The sequence below is a fragment of the Nerophis lumbriciformis genome, linkage group LG16 (genome assembly GCF_033978685.3).
Source record: "Nerophis lumbriciformis linkage group LG16, RoL_Nlum_v2.1, whole genome shotgun sequence".
Taxonomy (NCBI): Eukaryota; Metazoa; Chordata; class Actinopteri; order Syngnathiformes; family Syngnathidae; genus Nerophis; species Nerophis lumbriciformis.
This window is the reverse complement of record NC_084563.2, coordinates 22,609,516-22,623,372: the sequence shown is the minus strand read 5'-3', so window position 1 is coordinate 22,623,372 and position 13,857 is coordinate 22,609,516. Positions and strand designations below refer to the sequence as shown.

General features: G+C 40.5%; 1 protein-coding gene across 1 annotated transcript; it reads right to left on the bottom strand.

The window, feature by feature from the left end:
- Positions 1-211: 211 nt before the first annotated feature.
- LOC133617321 (uncharacterized) lies at positions 212-11,206 on the bottom strand. Its single transcript, XM_061977261.1, has 9 exons — positions 11,121-11,206; positions 9,358-9,437; positions 8,932-9,276; positions 8,303-8,626; positions 8,107-8,232; positions 8,004-8,047; positions 7,796-7,920; positions 4,867-5,006; positions 212-697 (listed from the first exon to the last, which is right to left on the bottom strand). The coding sequence occupies exons 1-9, from the start codon at positions 11,204-11,206 to the stop codon at positions 615-617; spliced, it is 1,353 nt and encodes a 450-aa protein (XP_061833245.1). The 3' UTR covers positions 212-614.
- Between the last annotated feature and the right edge of the window lie 2,651 nt (positions 11,207-13,857).

Sequence of the window (13,857 nt, the reverse complement as noted above, 5' to 3'; positions counted from 1 at the left end):
TCGGATTTTTGGCACTAATGTGATGCCATATTTTAAAGCCCCCCCCACCCACCATGGTTACCTTTTAATAACACGAGTTTTGTCTTGGCTTCGGTGTCTTTAATTTACACCTCATTTAGTTTATGCACTTTTATGTTGCTCCCCGGGAGGCAAATCCAGAAGTTCACAAAAAAGCACCGCAGAAGTCACGAAAGTCCCAAAGGGTCCCGAACCAAAAGGCAAAAAAAACCCCACATGAAAACAAGAGAGAAACATACCATACTATACCATACCAACTTTATTTATAAAGCCCTTTAAAAACAAGCACAGTTGAAAAACAAAGGGATGTACACCACAAAGAAATAGAGGCAAAGGACAGACTAAAAAATAACATTTAAATCAGAAATAAAAATACACATTTAAAAAGCAAATATAAATTACCCTAAGAACAGTTTGTTAGATAAAAACAGTTTAAAAGTTAAAAACAGTTCAGGAACACAAAAGGATGAGCTCCTGCCACCAGCAGCCACGACAGCAGCGTCATCTTGGGAAAAAAAAAAGCAAACGTTCCGTTACAGAATTATGTGTATGAAATTATAAAAAAAATACTACTGTTGGTAAAAATAAAATACAAGTTAAGCAACTAAAACAGTGACCACAACAGCGAAGGAGGCCAGCAGAGCACTCAGCAAAACGGCAGCTGCTTTCACGTCTTGTTCTGCAACACAAGAAGAGTGCATCTTAGGACTGCAATACAACGTTACAAAATAAAGTAACCAGTTGGATTCAGCGCGCCTTGCTTGCCCCTTGGAGTCCGCGGGACAAAACCATTCACACTCTGAAGTTATTATTGCAAAAGCCAAATTCTAACTTCAGACTAATACCAAGAGAGCAAAGCAGTTTGATGACGGCAGCGAGTCGGACCGCAACAGGAAGTAGCAAGAACACAGCGAGAGGAAAGGGTTCAACTTTCTGCTCTTCTTTGTTGCGTCTTCAAACCAAATGAAATTTGAACATCGTGCAGGTGTTGACTTATTGAAGTCGGACGAAGTGAACATGTGAGTAAAGTAGGAGGAAGACGCAGAGCTTAATAAAGCCTAGCCCTTCTCGCTGTCTCATGCCTATTACTGCTAGTTTGTTCACTTCCTGTGTTTAACATGCTCGTCTTCTGATAGAGAGAGAAAAGAACAGAGTCGCCTGTTAGGTTTTTGTTTTAAAGTGCAATGACAATAAAGCTATCCTAATGTAGTTCTGCTTCCTCCTCATGCTTTGTCAACACCTCCACCATCAACCTGAGAACCAACGTCCTGTGTGGTGGACCTTTGTGTACTGCATAACAGGGCCTTTTTTTGCCCCCCTTAAATAGTGCGAGTCTGACAAAAGACCAAAAACAAATGTCCACTGCAGAGGACGCTATGTTATACTTGCATTGTTTTACTCCACATATTGACACGCTCTATTTTTTTTGTGTTGTTCAAGTATGTAAATGTTTTTTTTTGTATTTCTGAGATTTATCCATCTATCTTCAACCTCTTATCCCATACTTGCCAACCGTGAGACCTTCAAATTCGGAAGATTTGGGGGAGGCGAGGGGCGGGGTTAAGGGGGGAGGAGTATATTTAAAACTAGAATTCACTGCAATTCAATGTATATATATATATATATATATATATATATATATATATATATATATATATATATATATATATATATATATATATATATAAATTAAATAAATACTTGACTTTCAGTGAATTCTAGCTATATATATATATATATATATATCTATATGTATTTTATTATATATATATATATATATATATATATATATATATATATATATGTATGTATATATGTATTTTATTATATATATATATATATGTATTTTATTATATATATATATATATATATATATATATATATATATATATATGTATATATGTATTTTATTATATATATATATGTATATATGTATTTTATTATATATATATATATGTATATGTATATATGTATTTTATTATATATATATATATATATATATATATATATATATATATGTATATATATATATATATATATATATATATATATATATATATATATATATATATATATATATATATATATATATATATATAATTAAAATAAATACTTGAATTTCAGTGTTCATTTATTTACACATATACACACACATAACACTCCTCTACTCATTGTTGTATTTGAAAGTGCAATGCTTTGCAGCCAGTAGCACAGCCTTTAAAGGAGCATAGGTATGGGCAGTGTATTATTCTGGGTTGGAGTCAATAACCAGGCGAGGTGATGAAGTTACGTCTCTTTACTTCATACTTCAGAACCGACTCCCACACTTGCCGTCAGGGTGCGCAATACAACGTAAACCGTTGGCCAACCAAAAAGTAACCACAGAACGCTCTACGGTATAGTGTTCTGTGGACGTGGACGCGGGCGTGACGACAGGCTGTCCTCACTCAGGTCCACATGTACCTGGAGGAGGCGTGCCTTAAGTCGGGCTGGAAATCAGGAGAAATTCAGGAGAATGGTTGTCCCTGGAGATTTTCGGGAGAGGCACTGAAATTCGTGAGTCTCCCGGAAAATTCGGGAGGGTTGGCAAGTATGGCTTATCCGGAATTGGGTCGTGGGGACAACAGCTCCAGCAGAGACCCTCAGACTTCCCTCTCCAGAGCAACATTAGCAACTTCCTCCTGGGGAATCCCGAAGCGTTCCCAGGCCAGAGAGGAGATGTAATCCCCCCATCTGGTCTTTGGCCTGCCGCGGGGTCTCCTACCAGTGGGGCGTGCAACGAAGACCTCCCGAGGGAGACGCTCGTGAGGCATCCGCACGAGATGCCCGAACCACCGAAGCTGGTTCTTTTCCAAGCGAAGAAGCAGCGGCTCTACTCCGAGTCTCTCTCGGGTGACTGAACTTCTCACCCTATCTCCAAGGGAGATGCCATCCACCCTTCTGAGGAAACTCATTTCGGCCGCTTGTATCCGCGATCTTATTATTTCGGTCATGACCCACACTTTATGACCATAGGTGATAGTAGGAATGTAGATAGCTCGGTAGACCGAGAGCTTTGCCTTCTGGCTCAGCTCTCTCAGTGCGGCAGAGAGACTGCAATACTGCCCCAGCTGCTCCGATTCGCCAGCTGATTTCCTTCTCCATCTTTCCCTCACTCGTGAACAAGACCCCGAGATACTTAAACTCCTCCACCTGAGACAGAGTCTCGTTCTCTACCTGGACTGTACAAACCATCGGTTTCCTGCTGAGAACCATGGCCTCAGATTTGGAGATGCTCATCCTCTGATTTCTAAGATTTAGTTTTTTTTTAAAAGGGACAGTACATTTGAATGAACGTGTGACACGTAAATATGTGAAATTATAGCATTTGGATGATTTCCATCTCCAAGTTGATGTTAAAATGAAGACAAACACTTTCGAAACAAATACACCGATTCGCAATATTAAAAATGTTAAAATTCCAAGATTTAGTGGCAAAAGATGCTGCTGTATTGATTGATTGATTGATTGAAACTTGTATTAGTAGATTGCACAGTACAGTACATATTTCGTACAATTGACCACTAAATGGTAACACCCGAATACGTTGTTCAACTTGTTTGAGTCGGGGTCCACTTAATCAATTCATGGTAAGACACTCACTGTCACAGATTTACCTTTTGCATTTCACAAATACATAAAACAATTGATAAAATACATAATGTGTAGTATACACTTTCATTTATACCAGTAGTACTTTCATTTATACAGTTTTGTTTTTTAAGCAACCAATCAAACAAGACCTTCTCTTTTCATCTTTGCAACAGGTTGTTTAAAAATGTTGTAAAGGTAAATCCAAACAGTTAATCTAAATGTTAAATGTAAGTCTTGAATTTTATTATAAAGGTTAAATCCAAAAGTGAAATCTAAGTGTTAAATAGAAATGTTAAATATACAAATACATGTTCAAACCTTCCGGTCATTCTAGTTCCAATTCTGAAACGCAAATCAAAAAATAAAATTAGGGCCGTTTTCCGATTTTTAATATATATGGCAGATTTTAAAACAAAAAAAAATCAAATATTTCCATAAAATGGGATTTTGTGCTGTTTTCTTTCTATGGATTTGAATTTTTCAAGATAAGCAGAAAAATCGTTAAAAAAAAAAAGTTCATCCAAAATGCAAACATGTGTGGTTATCTGTGTGATGACAAATTGAACCGGAAGCGGTATTTTAGCTTTTCCTTTGCGTTTAGCATGTTTTTAGCAACATCTTTGTTCAGCAGGAGTCCTATTATTGTTTTAAAAAAGTGTCATTAAATAGTTGTCCAACTTTTTTTTCAGAAATGAAAGTACAAAAAATGGCCCGAATTTTGTTTTTTGATTTGCATTTAAGAATTGGAAATAGAATGAACCACGGACCACAATAAACATAAGTGTTTAATATAAATATAAACATAAATAAATGTTAAATGCAAATGCTAATCTAAATGTTATATCTCGAGGTGAAATCTAAATGATAAAATCTGGATCTCAATGTTAAATCCAAACATTAAATCTAAATATGAAATCTAAGTGTTAAATCTACATCAAAATGTTATTACATTGAAATGTTAAAGGCCCCACTGAAGAACTTTCAGTTTTGCTTGATTTTGGCGGCGCCACTGGACCAAAGCGGGTGTTTTGGCTGAAGGAAGACCACATTTTCCACGGGGGCAAGCGCATAGCTTTGTAAATCGTCATAAACGTACACACAAACTGACACGATAATACCACAATGATTCTAAAATGGTCTAAACCTATTTATTAACCTTTAAAAAGGCCAACAATTGATTAAAATAAATAACATGAGTAAATGTTTAATACATACGTGTGTCCACATGAGTTCCTTGTCCGAACAGGATCTGTCCACACGTGACTACGGCACAGTAGTATGTTCCGGTGTCAGAGGAGTTGAGTACGGTCAGAGAGAGGTGATAGACGCAGCTTCTTGGGTCTTGTTCATCATCACTGTCGGAGTAAATGATGTGTGGATCAGACTCTCCCGATCCTGACTTCAACCAGTAGACGCTGCTTTGGTTCGGACATTGGCGGAAATATTCTTTGCTCTCAGCGAGGACGGAACACTGGATGGTCACAGACTCGCCCCCTTTGACCGACTTACTTTGCGGAATTTGTCTCACCTGGAAGGACTTGCGTCTGGGGTCTGTGTGAGTCACAAAGATGCATTAACATGTTTGATTCAGAAGCCCTTTTATCGATCAACAGTCCACATACAGTCAAGGTCAAAAGTTTACATACACTTGTGAAGGACATAATGTCATGGCTGTCTTGAGTTTCCAATCATTTCTACAACTCTTATTTTTTGTGGTAGAGTGATTGGAGCCATACTTGCCAACCCTCCCGAATTTTCCGGGAGACTCCCGAATTTCAGTGCCTCTCCCGAAAATCTACCGGGACAACCATTCTCCCGAATTTCTCCCGATTTCCACCCAGACAACAATATTGGGGGCGACTGCCTTTAGCGTCCTCTCACCTGAAAAGGAGACTATTATACATGTCTCAGTTATCCATAGGTTTATCTATAACCCATAACACGGTGGCCGAATGGATATAGTCACTCATGAACGGTCAGAAAAGCACAAGGCGGCGGCAACGCAGTATTGTGGCCCACCTTGCAAGCAACATCCCGTTCTCATTTGCGGATGTTTTCAACAAATCCGTGAAGGATATGATCCCGAATTCAGAGATCGCTCGCCAGTACTCAAATGGTAGAACAAAGGCTACTCAAATAGGGAAAGGAAAGTGTTATTTTTTTTTAAGTAAACAGCAAGTACAGTACAGATAGTAGAACAACTGTGTTTCCATTACTCTGTACTGTACTATATATATATATATATATATATATATATATATATATATATATATATATATATATATATATATATATATATATATATATATATATATATATATTTAATAAATACTTTAATTTCAGGGAATTCTAGCTATAAATATACTCCTCCCCCCCCAACAAATATGTGCTCCAATCACTCTATCACAAACAAATAAGAGTTGTAGAAATGATTGGAAAACTCAAGACAGCCATGACATTATGTTCTTTACAAGTATATATTGTACTGTATATTCACCTTTCACCACCAGATGCGTGCCACCGGTGAACACCATGTTGTATGAGGTCCCAGCTTGGCAGGTGTACATCGCTTCATCGTCTTTGCGTACGTTTGTGATGTTTAAAACGTACATGTCACCCGTACGCGCGCTCACAAATCTTCCGTCCTTGAACGGTCCTCGAAGGGCCATTTCCCCGAAATACCCCTCAACAATGGTTTGGACCATTGAGCCGAATTTCATCTTGTACCAGTAAAATATGTCACCTCTATCGTCGTAGCGCGGGCATGCCAAAGTGACGTTAACGCCAACTTCCACCAGGCTCAGTGTTATCGGAACGTAGGATTGACTCAAAACTGAAGAAAAAGACAGGAGAAGAGTAAATATGCAGAAAAAGTGGAAAATACAAAACGGAGGTGCCTAAACTCACCCAAAGCGCAGAGAAGCACAAGTGCAGTCAGTTCCACCATCGTTGTGATCGTCTTTCCACTAAGTCTCGAGGAGGTTTGCAAGTCAGAAACAATGGTGTTAGGCTGAAATGCGAAAAATGTATTTCCGCTGCATTTTTTTTTTTTCAAACTACTGACCCATTTTTACCAAGCGTATGTGACTAGACGCTCACTTGTGAGTCTAAAACAGGGGTGTCAAACTCAAATACAGAGTGGGACAAAATTTAAAACTGAACAAAGCCGCGGGCCAAGGTTGAACAAATGAACCTTTTAATAAGGACCCAAACAAGTTTTGCATTGAATATTGAACAAGCAAGGCTTATATAATTTTATAGTGACATGCAAAATCCAGTTTCAAATAATAATAATAATAATAATAAAAAAATATCAATGGCAAATCAAATACAGTTTAAATAAAAATTGAATGCCTCTTTTCTATTTGCAGCCTTCTGAGGTAAATATCAACATTAACTTTTTCCATTTGAAAATAAAATAACAATGCGCTCAGTTTGCAACACACTGATCTAATCTGATGTGCCCAAGCCAGATACCTGCCATCTTTTCTTGGATACTAGTTCATTAATGTCGGGGCTCAGGCTTTGAGCTGAGGCAACCTTCATTATCGAACAAAGGTGTTCATCAGTCATTATATCTCGTAGTCCACCCGGACCAAAGTCTTGGGGGCGTGCCTTAAAGGCATTGCCTTTAACGTCCTCTACGTGCTGTCGTCACGTCCGCTTTTCATCCATTCTAAAAACGTGCCGGCCCAGTCACAAGATATGTGCGGCTTCTGTACGCACACACACGTGAATGCAAGGCACACTTGATCAACAGCGATAAACGTTACACTGAGGGTGGCCGTATAAACAACTTTAACACTGTTAGAAATAAACGCCACACCGTGAACATCCGCACCGAAACACAACATAAACACAACAGAACAAACAAATACCCAGAACCCTTTGCAGTACTAACTCTTCCAGGACGCTACAAAATACACCCCCGCTACCACCAAACCCTGCCCAGACACCCCCCAGCCCCATAAACCTTGTAGCGTCCCAGAAGAGTTAGTGCTGCAAAGGACTCCAGAACTATAGTTAATTCTGGATTATCTTCATCAACAGGTCTTGTATCTCTCAGCACACTGTGCTAAGTCTTACAGAAAGTCAATACAACTCTTAAGATAATACTTTGGTAAATCAGAACAGGAGGATTTACTTTTGAAGACGCACGTCAGCGTACGTGCTGAATTCCCCTGCTGCCCTTGTATTTGTCTGCCTCGCTCTGCCAGTTTTCTTGGTAACAATGGTCGGCATGGAATAAACCAAAGAGTCCTCGTCTCTCTAAAGAAACAAATCATGTAAGACATGACAAAAAAAAGAAAACGAAACAAAGACGTAGAACTTTTCTACAGACTTTTTCTTACCTGCTGGACGCGACTGAATGTTTCATCGAGTGTTTGTGGACCAGCTAAAAAAAATTTAAAATAAATCATCAAAGAGCAACCTAATGATGTGTTTTTTTCTTACCTTTGCAGCAAAAACAGTTTTTTGTCCTGATCTTGTTGATGAGGATGGCTGACATGATGAAACTTAAGGCCAAAGCAGCACTCAAGACGATTATAACATACTTGCATGAATCAGAGCTGCTGGAATCTGGATAGTTATGATAAAAAAACACTTATGAAAAAACACTATTGTCGAATATATCAATAAAGATCTTTACCTTTAGTTTTGACTTTTATTGGATTTCCCATGAAAATCCTCCCACATGTGACCACAGCACACAAGTAAGTTCCAGCATCAGAGGAGTTGACGTTCTTTGAGAAAGTGTGGACACATTTCTGTGTGGAATTATCATTGATATTCTTGCATTCGTCATGAGTGTAAACAAAGCTTGGATGGACACTTTCTGGTCCAGTGCTGAACCAGGACACTTTGGGTCCATCCTGACAGATTTCATTCCCAGAGTGGGAGAGGACTGAGCACTGCAACTTCACAGGTGGTCCTGGTCGGACTTCAGAGACAACAGACACGGAGGGTTCTGGTTCTGGGAAGAGTGCAAGACAAATTGAAGACTTTCAGCACTCTGTGACTTTGATTCCACAGATCGACATTCACTTCTGTTGAAATCTTGAAGGTAAAAAATACTGATGTGTTAATGCAGAGGTTACATTTCTTGTAGTGCATGTAAAAACATGTTCATCACAATAAAATATTTGTTTATTTGAAGGTTGAATTATTGGAAGAGTAGTCAAGTTAACATTGTTATCTATAAACAGATGTTATGTTACAATTAAAATATGTAAAATTGTTCATTTAAACTGTTTTTTAATTATTTGTTGTCATATTTACCTGTGACCTGAAGGAATATTCCTTTCAAAAACGAGAGTTGATCTAATTCCACTTTTAAACAGTAGTAGATCGCCGTATCACTTTTCTCTGCTTGACTAATTTGCAGAACAAATGTTTCTTGTTCTTTTTTGGCTGTGATGTGATGTCCAGTATTTGATGTTCCACGTTCAACAGGTCCTGATTCGTAAGATGCCATTTTAGCTAAAATTTCAGGATAAGCTCCAGAAACAAGTCGGATCCAAATTAAGTGTTCAACATTCTTAGTTGTACCGCGGGGACATGGCAGAGAGATACTTTGTCCAGGTCCAAGAGTCAGAGTGGAAAAGTTGTAAGCACCTGTACATGCTGAAGAGAAAAAAGAAGACATATTAATAAGAGTCATGTACAGTATGAACATGTCTCCATTGGAACTGAGCATGGACTTACCTCCACTTTGGAGCAGGAGCAGCAGATGAAGCACGATCCACATTTTCTCCTCTCGTTTGACCAAGTGAGCATCAGACCATCTAGACAGCATCTTAAGATTATTGACTTGAAACACATCATACCAAATGGGAGGGAACTATTTTGCTGCTGTCTCATTGGTCGTCATGTGCCGCCTCTACCTCAGTGGAAATATATCCACCCAAACTTTTCAGTCCCTTTGTATCATTTTCTCACAGGGTTTTTTTTATCTACTTTTGTTGACTATGCAGTATTTCTGTGGTAAAGTCAACTTTTTTTTTTGTCTCTGCAGATTTGTACAAATTAAAAAAAATATGTTGCACATGTGCTGGATTTTGCTAAAACAAGAGTTAATTTATTTCATTTTCACTGGCCACAACCAGTAACCAGTAATCCTCCATTAATTATTTTAAGAATCATTTTAAAGGCTGAACATTCCTTTTGGAATGGGTTGTGTAAAAAAGTTAAATAAAATAAAAAATAACAATAAAGCCTTGTATTTGTCTGAGGGTCACTATCATGTCAAGTGACATGAGAGGCAACAGCTGTCCATTTTTGAGCCACAGGTGTCACTTTAGGCCAAAATGTTTGAACTACCCAGTTAGGAAAACAAAAAATCCACCCTGAATTCACAAATGACATCACACAGGACAACGATTCAAACTCTGATCTACACTATATTGCCAAAAGTATTTGGCCACCCATCCAAATGATCAGAATCAGGTGTCCTAATCACTTGGCCCGGCCAAAGGTGTATAAAATCAAGCACTTAGGCATGGAGACTGTTTCTACAAACATTTGTGAAAGAATGGGCCGCTTTCAGGAGCTCAGTGATTTCCAGCGTGGAACTGTCATAGGATGCCACCTGTCCAACAAATCCAGTCGTGAAATTTCCTCGCTCCGACATATTCCAAAGTCAACTGTCGGCTTTATTATAAGAACATTGAAGCGTTTGGGAACAACAGCAACTCAGCCACCAAGTGGTAGGCCACGTAAACAGACAGATGCTGAAGCGCATAGTGCAAAGAGGTCAGCGACTTTCTGCACAGTCAGTTGTTACAGTGCTCCAAACTTCATGTGACCTTCCAATTAGCCCACGTACAGTACGCAATGGAATGGTTTTCTATGGCTGGGCAGTTACATCTAAGCCATACATCACCAAGTCCAATGCAAAGCGTGGGATGCAGTGGTGTAAAGCACGTCACCACTGGACTCTAGAGCAGTGGAGACGCGTTCTCTGGAGTGATGAATCACGCTTATCCATCTGGCAATCTGATGGACGAGTCTGGGTTTGGAGGTTGCCAGGAGAACGGAACATTTCAGACTAAATGGGCCCTAGTGTGTGAATGTGAGTGTGAATGTTGTCTGTCTATCTGTGTTGGCCCTGCGATGAGGTGGTGACTTGTCCAGAATGTACACCGCCTTTGCCCGAATGCGATAGAAAATGGATGGATGGATGGATTATTAAAGAATATTATTTTTGGGGGCTATGGGATGCTGTGCGGTGGGGGATGATGACGGAACGCTGCTGCCCGCCTCCGTCTTCAGTGGGTTTTCAGACCAACCTCTCCTGCAATGGGTCAGACAACTCCATTTGCTAGACTTCCAGCCCAGCAGCCTGCCAGATCTCCAGGACAGTCGCTCGCTTGCCTGCCGTCATCCTCGTCTGCTGCGGAGGCTCCCCCCTGGCGCCCATACTCCTCATTTTTGTAAGTCACAGGGGTGGCCGGATCATGGACGTCCACCTCGCCAGCTGCAGCGGCTTTACGCTCAGCGCCATCACCTGAACTGTGCCCGGTATCTTCAAGGACACTGGGTCTCCGGCTCCCATGATGTCATTGCTGCTTTTCCCTTTGCGCGAGTCCACCGTGCTTGGGACTAATGCGAGGACTCACTGTCAACCCCGGACTCTACTCCGCTGGCTTCAAGGTCACGTGGCCGACATGCCGGCCAAGCATTAAGGCCACAGTTTTGAGACCCGCCACCAACGTTCTCCCACCGCCATCTATTTTTTTTGGTAAATTAACTTCCTTGTGCCGTGCACAGGCGTCTACCCTGCTGCCTGATTGGCAACCAGGACACAGCTGCATTCGGTTGCCAATCAGTCTCCTATGTAGGTCAGCCACTGTCTCCTTCTCCCTGTGGTTCATTTCTGCACTCCACCTGAGCTTAGAACATCTGGAAGGAAAGGACACACACGTGCGGATGTTGTTTCTGGACTTCAGAATCCCGCGAACCTCGTGAGCAAACTGGCCCCCCTTGGATTTGGTACCCCACCATGCAACTGGCTGCTTGACTTCCTCACAGACAGACCCCAGTCAGTGAGAGTGGGCAACAACACCTCCAATGCCATCTCCCAGAGCACCGACTCCCCCCAGGGCTGCGTCCTAAGTCCGCTGCTGCTTACACTGATGACCCATGACTGCTGCGCCAGGTCCACTACTAACCACATTGTGAAGTAGGCAGACGACACAACAGTAGTGGGCCTTATCCGTGACAACAACGACATGGACTACAGGGAGGAGGTGAAACATCTGGTTGACTAATGCAGAACCAACAACCTGGTCCTGAACGTCGACAAGACCAAGGAGATCGTCGACTTCAGGCGGCACCAGTCCAGCCACACTCCACTCTTCATCAACGGCACAGCAGTGGAGATCGTAAGCAGCACCAAGTTCCTGGGGGTGCAGATAACTGTCAATCTGACCTTATCCCTACACACCGGAGCTCTTATAAAAAGAGCTCAGCAGTGCATGCACTTTTTGCATCGGATGAAAAGAACACAGCTCCCTACCCCCATTCTCACCACATTCCAAGGAGGCACTATAGAGAGCCTACTGACCAACTGCATCTCTGTCTGGACCGAAGTGCAGTGCCTCAGACTGAAAGTCTCTGCAGAGAGTGGTGAGGACGGCGGAAAAGATCATCAGGACTCCTCTTCCTCCTATCCAGGAGATCGCAAGAAGTCGCTGCCTGACCAGGGCTCAGAAAATCTGTAGAGACTCCTCCCAACCCCACCAAGGACTGTTTTCACTGCTGGACTCTAGAAAGAGGTTCTGCAGCCTCCGTAGCAGAACCTCCAGGTTCTGTAACAGATTCTTCCTTCAGGCCATAAGACTCTTGAACACATCATAATATTCCCCTCAATTCCCCCAAAAAACAGATTAACTAGCTGGACTATAAAGACAATGTAACATACATCCTAAAGGTGGATGCATATGCAAAAGTGCAATATATTTATCTGTACAGTAATCTATCTATTTATATATGCACTTTTTTGTAAATGCAAACACTCTGCACCTCTTTGTTCGTTTATCCCGCACTACAATGAGCTAACACAAATAAATGTTGATCTTATCTGTACTGTAAAATTCAAATTTGAATGACAAGAAAGGAAGTCTAAGTCTAATTTGCTCTGCCTCACTCTGCCTATTGCTTCAAACAAAGAAGTCCCATGTCTTGTACAATTCTGTTTGCATTTGCCTTCTTTTGTCCTTTTTTCCATTCCTTCTTGTTTTTCCTCAACTCCTTCAAGAATGCATTTATTATATTTTGATGTATTAAAGAATATTATTGGCAACTGTTGGCAATAGCGTGTTGTTGGCTGCATCTTGGGGTCACGTTGCTCAAGCTGCCTTCCACGCATCAAATCCCGATACACACACTTACTGACACCAATGCTGCTTTGAAATGGTTGTGGTTTCTCTTTTGAAAAAAAAAAAAAAACCCTCAAATAAGCACAATTTTCATCTTCATGCAAAACCAAGAAAATGAAGTGTGAAAAAAGTCTCTTCCTGTCAAGTGTGCAACAATGTCATACACGATTGTTGCAATGACTCCACAGAGCAAGAATACTGCAAAATGTCAGTACTTTTTATTTACTGTTTGCAGTATGAAGTATCATCAACATACACATGATATTGATTTTGGAACTAAATAGGGTGGACATATATGTTTCAAATCAGCACAAAAGTACAATAAAAAATATACATTTTACATTTTTGGACAAACCTTATTGTACATATATTGGGTGCACAAGTCTATAAACTGCAGGTGCACACATTGCAATATTTACACAGGCGCTTGTGTTCAGTCACAAATTTGACAGAAGACAGTGAATAGCCTACCTGAGTGCGGTATTTGTCCTTCTCCTCCTTCTTTGCTGAACTTGTCTTCTTTGGCACGTCCTGTTGGGGCCTGTTAGTGGTGGTGGATTTCCGTTCCGTTCTGTGCGGCGTTGGCCGTTTTTTTTTTCGATGGCCGTGTCGATCGTCTTTGACTTTGGGGCTTTGTTGTGTGCATTTTGTTGCGACTTTTCCATAATAAGTGTGAGTGCAATTTGATTTACTGTGAACAGTTTTTTTGGTCCACCATAACCCCTTTGGCAATTTCATTGGACTAATGCAGGGGTCGGCAGCCCAAAATGTTGAAAAAGCCATATTGGACCAAAAATACAAAATAAAAATCTTTCTGGAGCTGCAA

What these genes read in the sequence shown, in the direction of transcription:
- LOC133617321 (XM_061977261.1), bottom strand. Translation starts at nt 11,206, where the DNA reads ATGGGAGCCGGAGACCCAGTGTCCTTGAAGATACCGGGCACAGTTCAG. An exon ending in AATAAAAGTCAAAACTAAAG is followed by an intron (nt 8,233 to 8,302) that starts GTAAAGATCTTT and finishes ATAACTATCCAG; the next exon opens with ATTCCAGCAGCTCTGATTCA. An exon ending in AGGAACTCATGTGGACACAC is followed by an intron (nt 698 to 4,866) that starts GTATGTATTAAA and finishes CTTGTGTTGCAG; the next exon opens with AACAAGACGTGAAAGCAGCT.